The 17,220-nt window shown below is 39.4% G+C and overlaps 1 protein-coding gene across 2 annotated transcripts; it reads right to left on the reverse strand.

The window, feature by feature from the left end:
- Positions 1-1,089: 1,089 nt before the first annotated feature.
- Positions 1,090-16,000, reverse strand: NMU (neuromedin U). 2 transcript variants are annotated; one of them, XM_032685993.1, is made up of 10 exons: positions 15,720-16,000; positions 12,501-12,559; positions 9,487-9,534; positions 9,329-9,388; positions 7,884-7,913; positions 7,726-7,776; positions 5,714-5,788; positions 3,537-3,590; positions 2,146-2,185; positions 1,090-1,284 (listed from the first exon to the last, which is right to left on the reverse strand). In XM_032685993.1, the coding sequence occupies exons 1-9, from the start codon at positions 15,859-15,861 to the stop codon at positions 2,150-2,152; spliced, it is 555 nt and encodes a 184-aa protein (XP_032541884.1). In that variant the 5' UTR covers positions 15,862-16,000; the 3' UTR covers positions 1,090-1,284; positions 2,146-2,149. The 2 variants fall into 2 exon arrangements, with proteins under 2 accessions (XP_032541884.1, XP_032541885.1); XM_032685994.1 differs by lacking the exon at positions 5,714-5,788.
- Between the last annotated feature and the right edge of the window lie 1,220 nt (positions 16,001-17,220).

Genomic DNA, 17,220 nt, shown 5'->3' on the forward strand with positions numbered 1-17,220 from the left:
TCAGTTCACAAATAATGGTGCCAGTTCAACTGGAGGCACAGCAAACAGCAGTGCAAAAATGAGTGACCAAGAAGAGGAAAAGGTCTTCTCAACTTGGCTTACACCTCTGAGGCCATCATTTTCCCAGCTACCTTCTGAAGTTTTGCTGCTCATCCAAAATCGCAGAAGCAAGAGTTACAATGGTGAGGTCAATTCAAGCCATGACCAGTCAATACAATATTAAAAACTTTAGTCTGCTTCTACATTGAATCACAGAATGGTTTGAGTTGGAAGGGACCATGAAGATCATCCCATTCTGAATGATTAGTTACTTTCAACATAATTACAACCTCAACATCATGTTTTAACACAACTGTGGTGTGAAAATAAACTCAGAGAGAGAAGCTGGGAAGATTGAGAGGCTGACTTGTGTTTCTTAGTAGAGTTTCTTTAAGTCTACATTGAAAGCAGTTGAATTTTCAAGTGAATCCTAATCCCAGTTGCAATTAAATCTTCTTCTGAATGAGAACCAGAGTGCATCTGTGTTCTTAATAGCTAAAAAAATGATGCCATTATATTTCAGTTGAATTAAAGTCAAGATATTTCTTCAAAACATACAATTTATTCATGTTTCTTTTTATTAAGGGATAGAGAATCTCACCTTTTTTTCCAGCCAGTGAAACACTATTAACCTTAAAGCTTATTGGGGATTGTAAAACTCCTTTATCATCAATATAATTCCATAGATCACTTGCAGAGTACTGAACTTGACCCCACAGACTGCCACAAGTCCACAGACTACAGCAAAGGAAGTTTAGGGGGAGAAAACATCATCTTGAATATCAAACTACACTTTCTTTGGCCTGTCTCGATAAGCTCTGATTTTAAAGACTGCACAAATCACATATTTGGGAAAAAAAAAAATCAATTTTTTGTATTTGTGTTGCAAACATTATTATTCAAACAACTCTCTAGCTGAGTGTTTTTATTTAGAAAGGAAAAATTATTTACTTAAGAGTGTTGGTAGAGGCAATGTCTGTTGCATGCACACACTGACTTTTTACAGCTGAATTACATGTGGTTGTAAACATCATAACACTAGGAGACAAATAATTTTAATATGCTTTTAATAAAATCAAGAAAGTAAAGAAACTTTTGAATCCTAAACAGAATCTAGTTTAAGAACATTTACATTCATTTGATTTTTAATCGTACATTAGTAACAAATAATTTTTGTAAGGAAAAGAGTATGTCCATGTACTCAGCGTTCCTGCAGTATTAGCTCTAGGTGAGGAATCTAAAATCCTGAAAAATAAGAAAAAGCATTAGCTGTTGATTTAACACTAAGTATTTAAAATATGATAGAGATATAAAATATATTAGAAAACAGAGCATTATAATATTGGTCACTGATCTGTAAACACTGATCAGTTTTTACAGAACCACTGTGCTGTCTACTCTCTTGTATGCATCCGAATCATGGGTCATCTACCGCCACCACCTGCGACTCCTAGAACGCTTCCATCAGCGCTGCCTCCGTACAATCCTAAAAATCCACTGGTCAGATTATGTGACCAATACATCTGTTCTAGAACAAGCATCAAGGCCATGTTGCTGAGAACACAGCTGCGTTGGGCAGGGCACGTCTCCAGGATGAAGGACCACCGCCTCCCTAAGATCTTGCTTTATGGTGAACTTGCCACCAGCTGCCACATGAGAAGAGCCCCAAAGAGAAGATACAAGGACTCAGTGAAACAACATCTCAGCCTTGGCCATATTGATCAACAGAACTGGTCTACTCTGGCCTCCAATCGGGAGGCCTGGAGACACACTATCTATATACTATGTATGTGACAGGTAGTTGGATCAGTTCTTTCTTACATATACTTATCATCATCATTAACTTTCCAAACTGTTTACAGTTCTTGCTGCCTGAAACACCTCTGTGTTTTCTGTTCTAGGAACTGAGTACCTACAGTTTCTATTCACGTCTTCTGAAAATCAGTGTATTTAACACATCCTAGAGAAGTTTGTGGGTGGAAATCTAAGTTGACCCCACAGTTAAAAGCTTTCTGAGACTACTTCTCAACATAAATGTGCTGGTTTATATATATAAAAATAAACTAATTTACATGTAAATCATGATTAAAAGTATTAAATAAATACCTCCTTAGCGAAAATCCACTGATCTCCTTCCATTACGTGGCTGAAAGAGAAATATTCAATAAGCGCTTTATAAAACTGACAGGATTTAGTAACAAAGCCCAGACAACTTAGTGTGTATAGAAATTGGCAAACTTCTCAGCTCTGTCAATGTGATCATTATCAAAGATACACTTGAGATAAGTTATTGTTTAAACTATATCTATCTCCGGAGGAGAATTATACAGTAAAATTTACTGCATATAGATTGAAGAATGAATTATACCTATTTTGTATGATTTTATAACTGGGAGAAAGCCATAAGAAGTCATTCTAGGAGATCATTATCCCTTATTCTTTTTTGCATTTTCTTAAAATGTGCTGATTGTTGTTATTATAAAGTGTATGTTTCTATTAACAAATAACCGTATGTCACTTTTTGGTTTTAGACTGTGTTCTTTAGCATAGGCAAAGACTTCCTCCATTTTCACTATGGACATTTTCGGAAATATTTTGCACTACTGAGGGACTCGATACAATTTCTACTGAAGCTGATAAAAAATTTCTTACTGAGCTTCATAAGGATTTGCCTTTTACATTGGAAGCTTGAATGCACCAATGTTAGTATTACTCAAAACTTTGGCCTGTTTTAACAACTATAAAGATTCAGGCCTGATACATAAGAGATACAAATTTGTGCTCTTTTCCTTAGAATCATAGAATCACTTAGGTTGCAAAAAAGACCTTTAATATCATTAAGTCCAACCCTAGCTCCATTCTTTTTAAAGCCATTAGTGACTTTCTCATTTTAAGTAGAAAGAAATAGTAATCAAAATCAAGGGAACTATTATTATTATTAAGTCTGACTTGCCATCTTCTCAATTTTGTCAAAATGAAGTAAAAAGGCAACATGGCATAAAAAATGAACACAATAGATTCAGTCTCATGAGAATTTCTGTATTTAGTGTCTCACCTTACTGGTCAATATATAAGGAAAATGGCAAGGTCAGGCCTAATAGCTGTTTTAATAGAGTGTGTAAGTGTGGCACTGTATTTATATCATATGCAAATGCACCACATTGAACAACACTTTATAAAGACTGTCCAAGATGCCATATTTTCTAGAACTTTCTCTGAAAATTAAATACATAATAACCAATAACTTCTTAAGGTATAGCATGGTATCATGTATACACAAACCTAAAATTATTTTTAAAAATTCCTATTATGCCTTTATTTTAATCCAAGAAAAAGTCTGAAGCAGATCTTAAGTAGTCCTATATAGCGTAATGCTTTTCCTGAAAAAGGTTTCCTCAGTCACAGCAATTTTTCTGTAATTCAGTGGTTTCTCTACCTTTTTTTTTTTTTTGATAGCTCATCACAAAATGAAAAGAAAAAAGTCAAACAAACCATACCCTGTAGAAGAAGTAGCCTCTGCTTTGAATCCCTCCAGGTCCTTGAAGTTCCTCCTGAAAAAAAAAGTATTTCAAATTATATCTACTGCTGTAAATTAATACATATAGACAGGTAGTTTATGTGCATTTTAAAAGTATTTCTTCAGTACTACGATACAGTCTTGCCCCTTAAGGAATGCTTTATGTGCATTTTTCCATGTCAGTAACAGGAAGTTCACATTGTCATGCAGAAACAGCAGAAAACATATGAATGGGGGCCAAATTCCACCTGAAGTTTTAGCTCAGCTCAGATAGCTTTAGAATGGTACTAGAAATGATGAGCAGCTTTTGCCTTTGACTTTCCAGGTTTCATTACCCAGACACAGCCACAGGCTCTTCATGGTGGTGGAGTCTCTATAGATAGAGTTGGCTTTTGCATCTTGCAAAAGGACAAGAGTGTGAAGTTTAAATATCAGAAATACTTGAGATCCTCCCAAGAATGAGACCCCAGACTGTTCCCAGAGGTGTACCATTTTACACATCAACTCCTTCACACATTAACTCCCAAAGACCAGTGCTTATGATATTGTATCCTGTCTGTGCTGCACACATGGAGGAACAACTCTCTAGTGATCCATACAGCAAGGAGGGTAACAAATGATGGAAGAAAATAGAAATTCCATTTATATGTAACAAGTACAAGGAATGAAGTATCCAGTTGCTTTAATGAGACCTTCACAATTAGAGAACACCTAAGCTTAATCACAGTATTTTATTTGCTTCTGGCATCAGATACAAATGATGTGCCTGTCCTGCAGGTGGGGAGACAGGCCAATTGAGAAACAAAATAGTTCAAACCTTATGCTTACCAGAACACAAAATTTAGATGGCATTTATTCAGCAATGGTGGTATTTCTCAATTAAAAACTGGAGTCATATGTTCTCTCATATGATACCCAAATATCATAACTTGAGAGGTCATAGAAAGAAATTACTTTTATTATAATTCTGTGAGAAATGTGTAAAACAGGATGACTCCCATAGTTTTCAAACAAAGGAGTAGATTCAGTCCAGGAAAGCTTTCAAAGGAAGTAGGGTTTAACTATACGTAATTTTTGAGTCTTGATTTTAATTCTGACTTCAGTTCACCAGCTATAGCATTATACTCAGTTCCTTACTGTATGTAAAAATCTGTATGATTTTTATTTATATTGTCCGTCTCATTCCAGCATTTACAGGGTTTGAAATACCCATCTTGGATTTATAATCTGTTCACTACTTCACTACTATTGTTTTTTTATATTCCGAAATATAAAAATTTTTCTGTCAATGGAGCCTTGTCCATTGCCATTGGAGTGTCCTACAGTATTTATATGTCATTCTTTTTCTACTTTTTCTATTCAAAATTGAAAATGGAAACAAAATAGACAGCTGTTGCAAGTTTAGGAAATGATCTAGAACATAAAAAGAATGAAGAGTACAATCAGTCATGAGGAATTGTGATTTACGTTAATATATCATTCTCTACTTACAGCCAGACACCTCTTAAACAAGATTACATAGTGTTCCTGTTTGATTTCATGTCAGAAGTTTAGTATCAGAAAACAACTGAAGCTAAAAATCGGTCATTGTTGTAACACCTTCCTTTTAAACTTCCAAAGGTTTGGAAATGTTAAAAAATAAATACATGCTGTAGCATATATGTACACAGAAATATATGTATCCATGAAGATGTGGGTTTTATCTTAAAGCCTGCCCTCTAGAAGGTATCTTGCTCAGTCTCATAGATTGACTTGCCAGCAAAATTCTTGCGTCTTCTTTTTAGATCATATTCTATCAGGCAAGATGTATGTCAAGAGAAATCAAATCTGTGACAAAATCTTGTGTTGGTCCAAACTGGGAAGAATGAATTCAATAAGCAGGTTTCCTCCTTCACCCATCCACCTTTATAATTCCTCATCTAGTCAGGGAGAGAGGTGTAGTATGTTTATGTACATACAGCAGGTTCTGGTTTTCTTCCCGATATGAGGGGACAAAATGTCAGCAGCAAGATAACCCTTCCTGAAACACATTCCATGACACCAGTTAGGTAGTCCAATCAAAATATATGAGCAGAAAGGTCTACAACAACATTTTTAGAAGAGCTAATGAATAACAAAGTGTGAGAGCACAAGCAGGCAGAATTTAAGTTTACATACGTCCACTTTGTATCTCTTCAGTCTTCTCTCATTAAGCTGAGGAACGAGTTGCAGTAAAGGATGCAGGACAGACGACTGAGAGGACATGAACACAGATACATGAACAACAATGAAATTGGGACTTGATGCAAAAAAAGTCTCTTCCCACAGTATTGGCTTATGGACCAAACATGCACCAAAAAAGGACCGAAGACGTTAATTGAGAAACTTTTTTTAACATTTTGACTTGACAACAAACAGGTACAAACATTTATACTATGGATGTGACTCACAGAGTGATGGAGGGAAAAGCCATGCATCCTCACCTTTACTAATTGAAAGTTCAGAACCATTTTCATACTACTGCAATTATTCAGACTTTGATCAGTCTCTAGGAGTGGTACAGAGAGTATCTCCATACAGTATTTCTATTAACACTTCTATGATTATCTACTATGGAAGTTAGCAGCTTCAACTTAAATGGCAGCAAGAAAAATTATTTGTTTTTTGCTAGAGAACAGTGTACAGGAGGGATCCCTTCTCAAGTGACATTCGTAACCATGGAACTGGTCACTATATCTAAGCTCCAATCATGAAATTCCTTGTGTTCATGAGACTTTAAGCCTGGAGACAGCCTGGTTAAGCACAGTGGCATTGTGTGCAGCCTAAGTGCCCACCCTGGCAAAACACAACCATGTGGGCTTGTGGAGAGGTCCACAGTGAGAAATAAAGTAGAAAAACCCATGTTCCTTTAACTAATTTAGACCTTCAACTCATATAAACATAATTTTTAAAAAAATGCATTTTTTTATACAATACTTCTTAGAAAGTAATGCAATGAAAAGAATTGTAATATATGGAGTAACCGGTCACCAAAGTGTTGCTGTACTTAATAGATATAATAAGCTTGCCTATTTGGAGCCAATTTTGCATTGGTCTGCCTAAGGTAGGCAATATGGCATCATAGCATCTAAAAAAAGTAGAAGTCTGATGTGAATGAAGGAATTTAAGGATATCCCATCCGGTCACTTCAGCTCTGTCTTGTAGCCAGTGGATAGAGGTTATAAAGCTAAGGAATGACGGATCCCACCTAAGTTAGTATCTCTGAGAACTGGACTAGAAAATAGTCAACTGAATAGCTAAACCAAAAGTGAGAAAGCAGTAATCTCTGGGAGCAGCAGCAAAGGTATTCAGGATAGTGAAGAAGTGGGAGGCAGTAACCCTTTAAGCAGGAGCAGCAGCAGAACTAGCTCATTTCACTGTGCCTTGATTACCATTAAAGCCTCCAAAGCATCTCTATCATGAAAACATTGACCACAATATCAGCAATATCACTTTCTAGGAAATACACTACATATTTCTGAAGAAATGTAATGAACAAAGCAGAAAAGGACACTAAGATGTAAGAATGATTGCTGAGAAACAAGAAAATATGAATATGTTTAACTTTCTCAAAATCCTGTGATGCATAGATGCAGAGTAAGTTTGCACTTTAACAGCAAGAATGGATCACACATAGTTGAATTGGTGGTTTATGACAATACTTTTATAGCAACAATACTTGACTATGTTTTAAATCATATTTTTCATTCAAAATACAATCCAAAGTTTGAGTGAGGCAAATACTATTTTGCCTGCTACATATTTATAACATGTGCAAATGAATTCATGCAGTTTAATTAATAATTAATAAAAATGTATTAAGAGTTCTTAATAGTTATGGTCATATTCTCAGCTCCTGTAAGTCCACATTGTTTCACTGCATATGCTATGTTCAATAGCAGAAAAAGCATTTCATCTCATTCTTAAAATTTAAAACTACAAGACTAAGATTCAGTTGGGATTCCACAAATGTTTGATCAGGTTTGTTAGGGTTTGGGGTTTTTTCCACACTTGTACATAAAACACCTTCTGTATCTTAAACATGCAACTCCCAGACCCGAGCTTTCTATATAGTTGGAGACACTACTGCAAAAAGGAACACTGCTTTGGTTTTATATACAAGCACACGTGTACTCACAAGGAGTACTTACCACGATGTCTGAGTTGCCCGAGTCATGAGTCTTAGAATAATGAAATAAGAACTGTTCAAAAAAATTAAAAAATGGAAGTTTACTACAAAACAGGGCAAGGGTGTCATGAACTTCTTGCCAATTTTAGTGTGACCGTAGAACATACATAGACATCTTACCCTTTTGGTGTTGTCTTTTTCATCTAAACCCTGTGGGAATAATTGGTAGAGAGGCTTTTATTTGTTAAAATAAAAACAGCAATGGACAATTTTAATTACATTATAAACTTTTCAGTACTGGATTGTGTCATAGGTTTACTTGTTCTAAAAATCCAAGAGGAAATTTTCCTTTCCCCTGTCCCGCTGTAAAAGAAGGTGTTGAACAAGGGAGGGGGAAGGGGTGATTGACTATACAAAAGAACTAGCTGGCTGACCTGCATTCCAGGCTGATAGCTTTCTCTAAGGGTGGGGTGTGTGGGAGGGGGAGCAGCTTTTCTCCCCTCCTCTCTTTGGAAAGAGACACTTCACTTTCTGCCTTAACAGAGGCAAGCGGGGTGTGGGTGTGTGTGTGTGTTGGACAAGCTCAGAGGCTGTTTTGCTCTCAACCTGGTCATCTGGCTGCTCCCCAGCCTCGGCTTGCCTGCGCGCTGCCCTGCCCCAGCCCAAATCTGCTCAGAATTCATTGGAGAGTTTGTGCTCATCGACGAAAAAAGGGGAGCCCCGACCACAGCCAGCCGCAGACAGCGTGAGTTTAGTGCGAAGGAAACCGCCCTTCTTTCCCCTGTTCCCCTTTCCCTCCTCGGTGTGTGTGGGGGGGAAAATCTCCTTTTTTCGGCTTCTGTGCCGGAGCCCAACAGCGCCCCTGCCGACCAATACTGAGCACTGCAGGTTCTCCTCCTCCAGAGATCCAACAGCGCTCCTGCCAACCGTGATTAGAATCGCACCAGAGGACAGAAAAGTATCAAACTGTTTCCTTTCTGGAGGGGACTTTTAGGTACAGGATTATTGTTTAGTTGTTTTTGTGTTCTTTTGTTGGTTTTGCCTGTATACATATATCCTTTAGTAAAGGGTTGTTATTTATTCCTTTTTCTGTATTTCCTTGATTGGAGCCTCTTAATTTTGGATTTACAATTGCTGAGAGAGGGGAGTTTGGTCTACCTCATAACTCATCCTCCTTAGCAAAACACTTCAGTCTCCTTAAACTGAGACAGATTGGAACATCATTTTTCCTTGACGTATTATATGTCCTTGTTTATTAATGAAACTAATCTTTTCAAACTCTGTAGACAGCATTGATCACTCTGCCCTAGAAGAGGTAGATGTACATCCCTAGACCCTAAGCAAATTTCTTCCTCCCCTGAGAGCTCATAATTTTTCTTATCTAGAGCAATAAAAACACCGAAAACCTTGTATCCAACCTGGAGATTATTTTCTAAACATTGATGTCTCCCTCTTATCTTTAATAGGTGTTGGATTCTGACACATAGCATTCCAGAGTAAAACCTGATAGTATTACTTCCAGTGCTGAGTGACATTTCAGATACTGGGTCCTCAGAATTCATTCTAGACAATGGCACAGTGAGATCAGACTTCAGAAACGCTGAGTAATCTTTTGTGTGTTTTACCTGTGGTTTTGGGAGAAATCCCATGACCAAAAAACAAAGTTCTTCCAGTGTGCTGGACACCTTATGCAAAGAAAACATGAAATTAGGTATCACACTTTCAATTCTACTATGTATAACAAATAGTAAGACAAGTATAAAGTAACCTTTGTCTGACTCACCTGAGGCCCAGAATTTGTGGACAGGTAGGCAGAACATGCATCATCTATCTGTAAAAGTTCACACAGTCTTTTTTTAAGAAGTCAGATTAATAAAAAGAAGTGAAATACATATATTTTCATAAACAGTTCAGTACAGCTAAAGGCATGGCAAGCTTGTTTACTGTCAGACATCCTTATAGGTCCAACCATTAAATACTTTGCATTCAAAGGGGGTAAAAGGCCTTAACCACATAACTAAACCTCAACTTATACTTGTTTGATTGAACAAACATAAATATCTGTGTCCTTTATTCTCTTGACTGTAAGCTTCTCAGACTAAATCATATTTTAAATTATGATTGTTAATATATGGACTATGAACTAAAATCTCTTCTGCAATATCTTTGGATTATACAAAACTGTGAAGACAATGACGAAGCTAAAGTAAGTGATTCAATGATCAGTTCTCAAACACAACTCTTTCAATTGGATTCCAGCATCCCTGCAGCTGTATGATGCAAGCACCCCTTTAGTGATTATGATATGTGCCAGCACATCTTATGCATGCCAATCAATTTGTGTGAGTCAACAAGCAGCCAATATCTGGGGTTTGCACTGATTCCTATGGCAAATGAGGAGCACTTCTATCCCTGGAAGTGTTCAAGTCTAGCCTGGATGGGGCTTTGAGCAACCTGGTCCGATGAAAGGTGTCCCTGCCCATTGTAGAGGGGTTGGAACTAGATGATTTTTAAGTCCCTTCCAACCCAAACCATCGTGTGTTTCGTTCAGTTCAAAACAAATGTCCATTTAGCTCTACAACTTATCTCCAAAAATGGCCAAATGTCAACACCTGGGAAAAGCCTAAGACAAGATCAGTGGTAAAGAAAAGCTCATGCTCTCCAACCACCAGCAATTTGTAATGCAAGCACTTTGAGTTGGAAGCGGGTCTTTGCAATAAAGCTCCATGAACCTCTGTGCCATGAATTTGACCAATGTCTCTCTGATCTACATTATACTTTCAACATCCACAGTGTCCCATGCCAACAGTTTCCTAAACACTGTGTGAAATATTACTATTGTTTGTCTTCATCAGTCTTTTCAAAGCTATCTTCATTCAGTGCTGCCATGATCTTGTCTTGGAAAAAGTACTGCGTAAGTGATTCCTAGCCACCCTCTCCCTACTGTTCATAACCTTGTATTAATTACATCTTCCTTCTTATTGTCTCTTTTCCGAGATGAAAGAATCCCATAATACTAAATAATTTTTAGTGGAGTTATTATTAGAGAAGGGATAAGAAATGGAATAAAGGGTATTTGAATTCACGGAGGTAATTTTGCCAGTGCTGAAGGCTCAAAATATTCTGTAAGGAAAAGAGAGGATCTCTGGCACTCATTATTAAACAGTTGCACAGTTTAATAATGATGGAAAAAAGCAGGTTAAATTTTTATTATATAACCTTAAAGTTGTATGAATAGTAACCTCCTTCAGTATGTGCTATTTTTTTTCCATTTAATATTTGATAATGTTAGATGCCAAAAATCTTGGCCAATTATCTTGTTCAAAGACTGCACAAAAAACATAAGTTTTTCTGGTTTATTTTAAATAGAGTAGACAATGCAAATGTTCTTACAATTTTATTATAGCTAAAAAGCCCTAAACGGCACTCTTTAGCAATGAGAGCGTTAAAAGAAAAAAGCAATAAAAAAAATATAATGCATATCTGAGTACTTCAAGATGAGATGATTCATTTCTCTAGAGACAATCTACGAGAAAGCATTAGCAGACATAGTGGGAAAACTAATAGCTCACAGAATTCCCTTTTCAAATAGGCTTTGTTGGTAACACATCCTCTCCATTCTCTTTTCCCTTCAACTTGCCTATGTTTGTCTCTGGGTGTGTTAGTTCAGCTTCACTACTTTCAGAGTAAGAAAACATAGAGGGAGAAACCAGTCAATGAGATAAAACTAAGCTGAAGTCATCCTGTGTTACAGCTAGCAAATCTTATCAAGAAATGCAGAAATGTACAAAACAGCATTTTTAATCCAGAATGTAAATAATTGATTTTCAAAAACTCCTTATAGTTATCAGGATCTTACTTCCCAAGAGACCATTTTTCCCCAGGAGATATCACCAGGGCTCATTCAAGTGCCAATCTGGAAATATGTTGGATTTTGAGTCAGTACTTCCAATATGAACTATGGGGAGATGACAGTAAGGGTAATGCCTCCTGTAATGGTCTCAATAGGAAGAAATTTACTCTCTGCATCAGCAGCCCTGATGAGTCACTTGCTTTCTAATGTTATCAAAAGCTACTAAATTAAATGTCAACACAATAATTGAAGGTTACAGCAACACCAGGGCATGCAAGTTGCAGGCTAAATCCTCTCCACATGTTATGCCCTGCCACTCCATCTGTTCCAAAAGGGCACAGAAGAGCCTGTATTAACATATATGTCACATCTCAGAGTCAAAACAAATGTTCATTTCAGAGATTAGAGTGGAAGTTATGATGCCAACCGTTAGCAAAATGTTAGAGCGGCTAATTGGCACAGTATATTATCTTTTACCTTTACCTAGTAAATTGAGAGGCTAGGATGGGATTAAATAGTGTCCCAGCTCTGTGTGCAGAACAGAAGATTAAAGAGGTAAGACCAGGTGAGTTGAAACAATTCCTGCATATAACATACAAAATATAAAACTACCAGGCAGGACCATGTGTTTCTTCCAGGAACAGTGGCTGCCTGGTCATTGACAGTTAAGTGACAACTGTTATTAAACATAGCTCTCCATGGAGACAAGACAGTCTTTTCTCAGAATGATATCTCAACACTCAGACCCAACATCCTCTTGAAGCAACTGTTAAGAATCTCTGGAAAATTAGGTATTTCACCTCTTGGCTGATGCCGAGATAGGAGACACACAGGACTAGAAGAAAATGCACCTGAACTCCACGCAAGAGAAATAGTGAGGTGTGACTGTAGCAAAGATGGGCACAGAAGAAACAGGAGTATACCACATGGCAGATGATGCTTACCTCTTTCCAAAGCTGCAAATCCTCATCTGACTCAAATGCTTGAGATGGCATCGGTGCACCTGGAAGCATAAACTGTGCTTAGCAATGCTGTACACTAAAGGTCATTTGTATAAGTATCCCATGTCAGAGATTTAAATAAAAACTCTGAACATGCTAGGATACCTAACACACTTACTAACTGCAAAGTCTGAGAGCTGCACAATCCAAGAAAGTCTGCTACCCTGAGTGTTTTGAGATTTGTCCAGTAGTTTCTGCCTGCTGTATGTTAGCAACACAGCAGGACGCTTCTTCACAAGTTCACAGCAGAGACAGATGTATCTCAGTGTGGAAGTTGTTCAGGACTCACTGAGGGTCAGGCTAGCATTAGTCCATTCTCAGTGATAAGCAGAAGGCAAGAAAATTTGCATGGCAGCCCTTGCATGTTAAGACCTGCTCAGGAAAGCATGTTCCAGTGCCTACAACTTTGCGCTTTCCAAAAACTCTGCTCACCTCCAGCACATGCAATGCAAGTTGAGAATCTGGATTCTACCTCTTACCTTCTTCTATGCTACAACTAAATAATTAAACATGTGCTATGTAACATACACTTGCATATGAAGAATACTCATGACATGAACAAGGTGTTTTTGAAAAGGTGATAGACAGTACATGTGTAACTGGTATTGTTTCCTCTATTTGACATATGGATGTGAAAAAGTTTGGTCCCTTAGAAGATTAAATGTGTTATCAATTGCACAATGCTGCAGTGATGCTGTGCTTGGCTTGGGGCAGCTTTCTCCATGTCTGTCCCCCCAGGCTGCAGAACTGGAAGTCATTGTACCAGGGTTCCTTCCAACTCAGTGCCCACAATATCTCCTCTTACACTGCCAGATAAAATAACAATGTTGTATTTTTAACAGCAACGTATTATTACAGCCTCTGTAAAAAATAGAAATAAGCATCACCAAATTGTGAGTATACTAGACACCACACAAGTATATCAGCGAGGTGTTGTAACTCCCCTGGGAGGGAGACTGGTGCTGGAGAGGGTCATGCTTTATCTGTACACGCCTAGCAACACAGGAAACACTACAAAGTTATCTAATTTATCCCCGTGCTCAAAAGTGCTGACCATGAGCCATGCTTAAACCGTTTATACACTGTTCTTAAAAGACCTCAGATTAACAGAGATTTTATAACCTCCTAGGAAGTCTAAAACTATGTGTGGTCACATTTTTTTCAAGGTATTGAACTGAATTAAACAAAAAAAGAGGTGAAGGTAGACTTATCTAGAAAGGCCAGGCAAAGAGAGTGTGAATGCCCATCATGTTCATTTGTTTTGTATGTACTCCTAATAACAATAATCACAACAGTAGTTAGTTTCAGGCATTAACAGATGGATCTCAAAACCACATGTTGGTACTGGCACAGACTTAAGGTGACTAATTATTCTGGATGTTTGCTTTCCCCTAAAAATAAGAATTAGACAGGCTCTTAATTTCACGCTATACAGAAGTGGAATGTTTTTTTAAAATCTCCAAGATGTTCACATAACAAGAAAACTGCTTTCCAGTTGTTTGTTTCATTTCAAGTAAAAATGCCAAATAAAGACACTACAGTTGTCTTACTTCGTTTTCTACTCTTAAATTAGTGTATTCAATTTGAGGTATTGCCTGGGACTGGTATCCTGATTGCAAAGAGTGGAACTGGGTAACACTTCAAATTAGCACACCTTCCCCATCAAACCATTGCCTGCCTGTCTCTGAACACTGTTTCTGCCATTGCCTGGTTCCCAAGGCTTTTCAGGAGTAGAAGAAATCCATTCACCTGTAAGTCTTAGGGTAGCAAGAAAGAAAGCCTGAATATTACAGCTTGCTTTCCGCCCCCACCGCCCCCCCAACTCCTGCAGCAGAAACTTTTGGGTCAGAGGAGGGAAATTATTTCACCAGCTCTCAAGTTTTCTTAATCCTTCTCCACTTATTCAAAAACTCTTATTTCATGTATAGTCCCATCTGTTTTGTGCTTACACATAGGATTGTGTTCCTCCAAGGGCTAAGCAGTGTCCCTTCATCACCCTGTCCAGAACAGTGCTGCAGTCCCTACAGGACTTCATTCATTTACACACATACACAAAAACACACACAGTGAAACATTAGGTTATTTTGTAATATACTCAAAATAACTGGGGGGGGGGGAACAAGATAGAAGAGAGTGCTATTGAGAAAAGCAATCCTATTCAAAAGGAATATGGAAGAGGAAATCCTCCTACAAAATCAACATTGTCCACAATACATTTGCTCTTTCATCCTTCAATTCTGCCAACTTTTAAAATCTCAACTTCTTTCAAGGCAGTAGAATGCCAGATGCACAACCTAGACTCACATCTTACATCTTCTGATCCCTCCACTGCTCTCCCTAAACCAGCTCCTGGCAATCATTTGTGTAAGAAAAATAATGAAATACTATGCACCATTGCCCTTTGCTGCCCTCCTTTTCCTTTCCTCCCCTCTTCCACTTCTTCAGAATTTATTTTTAACATAATATTAAGTATACTGTACTTAGATTTCTTTAATGTTGGTATTAAAAAACGCAACAAATCAGAACAAAAACTCACAATTAAAACAACCCACACACGTATAATACAAACGAAATGGAAATAATCCTTGCAAAGCATTTTGTGATGTTACTTCACTAGGTGTTAGTAGTTAATCTGTCTGGGGTGGGAAAATACAATGAGAAAGAGAGTATAGTTTGTTAAGCAGCCCATCAGTCCTTTCACAAGCACTCCCCGATACAGAAGTAGCACCTTTTAGGATTTCTATTCCAATAAATATTGCTACAGGTTGGACTAAGTGACTGCCAGAGGGTCCTAAATTTTCCTGCAATTCTGTGATACATCTTTTTTCTTTTCTCACCTTTCAAATCAGAGTAAATGACATTTAAAATTAAACCGCTTTTAACAAAAGTCAATTCTCCAAGTTGCTGGAGTGCAGTTTTGCCAGGACAGAGTAATCCTACCGGAATATGCGAAGAAGCCTCCCAGACCAATCCCCGAAACTGCTCCCAGCAGCTCCGACCCTCCTGCGCATCCTTACACACACACGCCCCCCCTGGGCACCCAGGCAGCGGCTCGCTCCGCAACCCCCGCAAGGCTGGCAGGCTGTGGGGGCACCCCTCGCTCCCCAGATAATGTGCAGAGCTGGCAGAGCAGGAAGGGCTTGCGAGGGGGATGCTCCTCACCTCTGCAATAAGACATCGAGGAGGCGAGGAGGAGGAAGAGGAGGAGAAGCGGGGATCCGGGCAGAGCCGCGCCGTCCCCTGCCTTCCTCAGGCTGCGCTGGGGGGTGGCCGCGGGGGGCTGATGGTGGCAGAGGTGTCCCATGCCCGCGGAGTGCCCGGCGCCGCCGCTCTGCCAGCAGCTCTTCTGGGCATGTCCTTGCTCCCTGCCCCAACTTTTTAAATCTCCCCGACACGTGGACGAGTCCCAGCCTGGCTCGGGGAGGGCTGCCCCACGCCCTCCGGGATCGGCCTCACTGCCGGGGCGTGACTCACCTCGCTCCGCTCCGCTCCGCCCCGGGGGTAGGTCCGCTGGGACCTCGGCTGGGGCGGTGGATGTCCCTGATTAGCACGGAGGGGAGGGGCTGGCCAGGCTCCAGGACTGTATTAAACCCCCTCCTTAAGAAAAATCCATGTTTTAGCCCCCTTTCCCACCCCCCCCCCCCCCCCGCGGTGACCGGCGTGAAAGGTGCTGCTTCTTCCCTGCCATGCCCGGGCGTTCGGAGTGATGAAATGAGTGTGGCAAAAGGGAGAGTTCAGGCACTGTCCCGGCCTGGTGTGGGAGAGAGAAGGGAGTGATGTAAAGTGGGGAAATAGGACACAGATTTGCCCACAACTAGCTGAACTTGGAGTAAAAACTCATGGATATTGCACGTGGGAGAAGCGGTTGGTGCCTGGGACGTGGGGCTCTGAGGATGTTGCACCCCTCTGCCTTGGGACCCACCAACTGGTCGCCGAGTTTTCTGAAGATTCCCCAGCTGTAGGGGTGTGACTGACTTCTGATTTTCCCTATGCTTTAAGTATACACACAATGCCACACCACGAAACAGAACTCAGTGATGTGGTAATATTTAGCGATTAAAACCTAATACTGTGCTTAGCAAGGTATTTTACACTAAATGCGGCTGCAGACCTTGGTCCCAGGTGTTTTTTATCCCTGTAGACAACAAAATCAACTATATTATAAGATATTCAAAAGTACACAGATCCCAAATCTGTTAAGAACTTGAGCAGCGTAGTCCAGACATCCCTGAAGCACAGCAAGTCCTGACTTACCAAAGTGGCTACCTCAGTCTGCCAGTGACTCTTGCTACCAGATCCAACAAATGATGCCCACTCCCAGCAGGATGTTCTGGCTAGTGCTGACCTGCTCCTTACACCCAGCCCAGCAGCAGGGTCTGACTTTGAGGAGTGGTGCATGTCTGACTGTCTTTTCTTCCTCACCATTTGCTACCCAGCAAGATCCTGTCCAGCTGAGGTGCTGCTCCGATGCTGTGGAGAGCATTTCAGGACAGCAACTCCCAATTTACAGTCTATTATTTGTTTCTCCCCTTTTTTTCCATTCGCTCCTATTTTTTGCTTGGTTGCTTTTTTTCTGACTGTCAAAGGAAATGGTACATCACAGTCCAGCAACGAGATAATGATGGAATATTAGAGATTGTAATTTTCCAAAACAAATTGCAGT

The sequence above is a fragment of the Chiroxiphia lanceolata genome, chromosome 4 (assembly GCF_009829145.1).
Source record: "Chiroxiphia lanceolata isolate bChiLan1 chromosome 4, bChiLan1.pri, whole genome shotgun sequence".
In the NCBI taxonomy this organism is placed as follows: domain Eukaryota; kingdom Metazoa; phylum Chordata; class Aves; order Passeriformes; family Pipridae; genus Chiroxiphia; species Chiroxiphia lanceolata.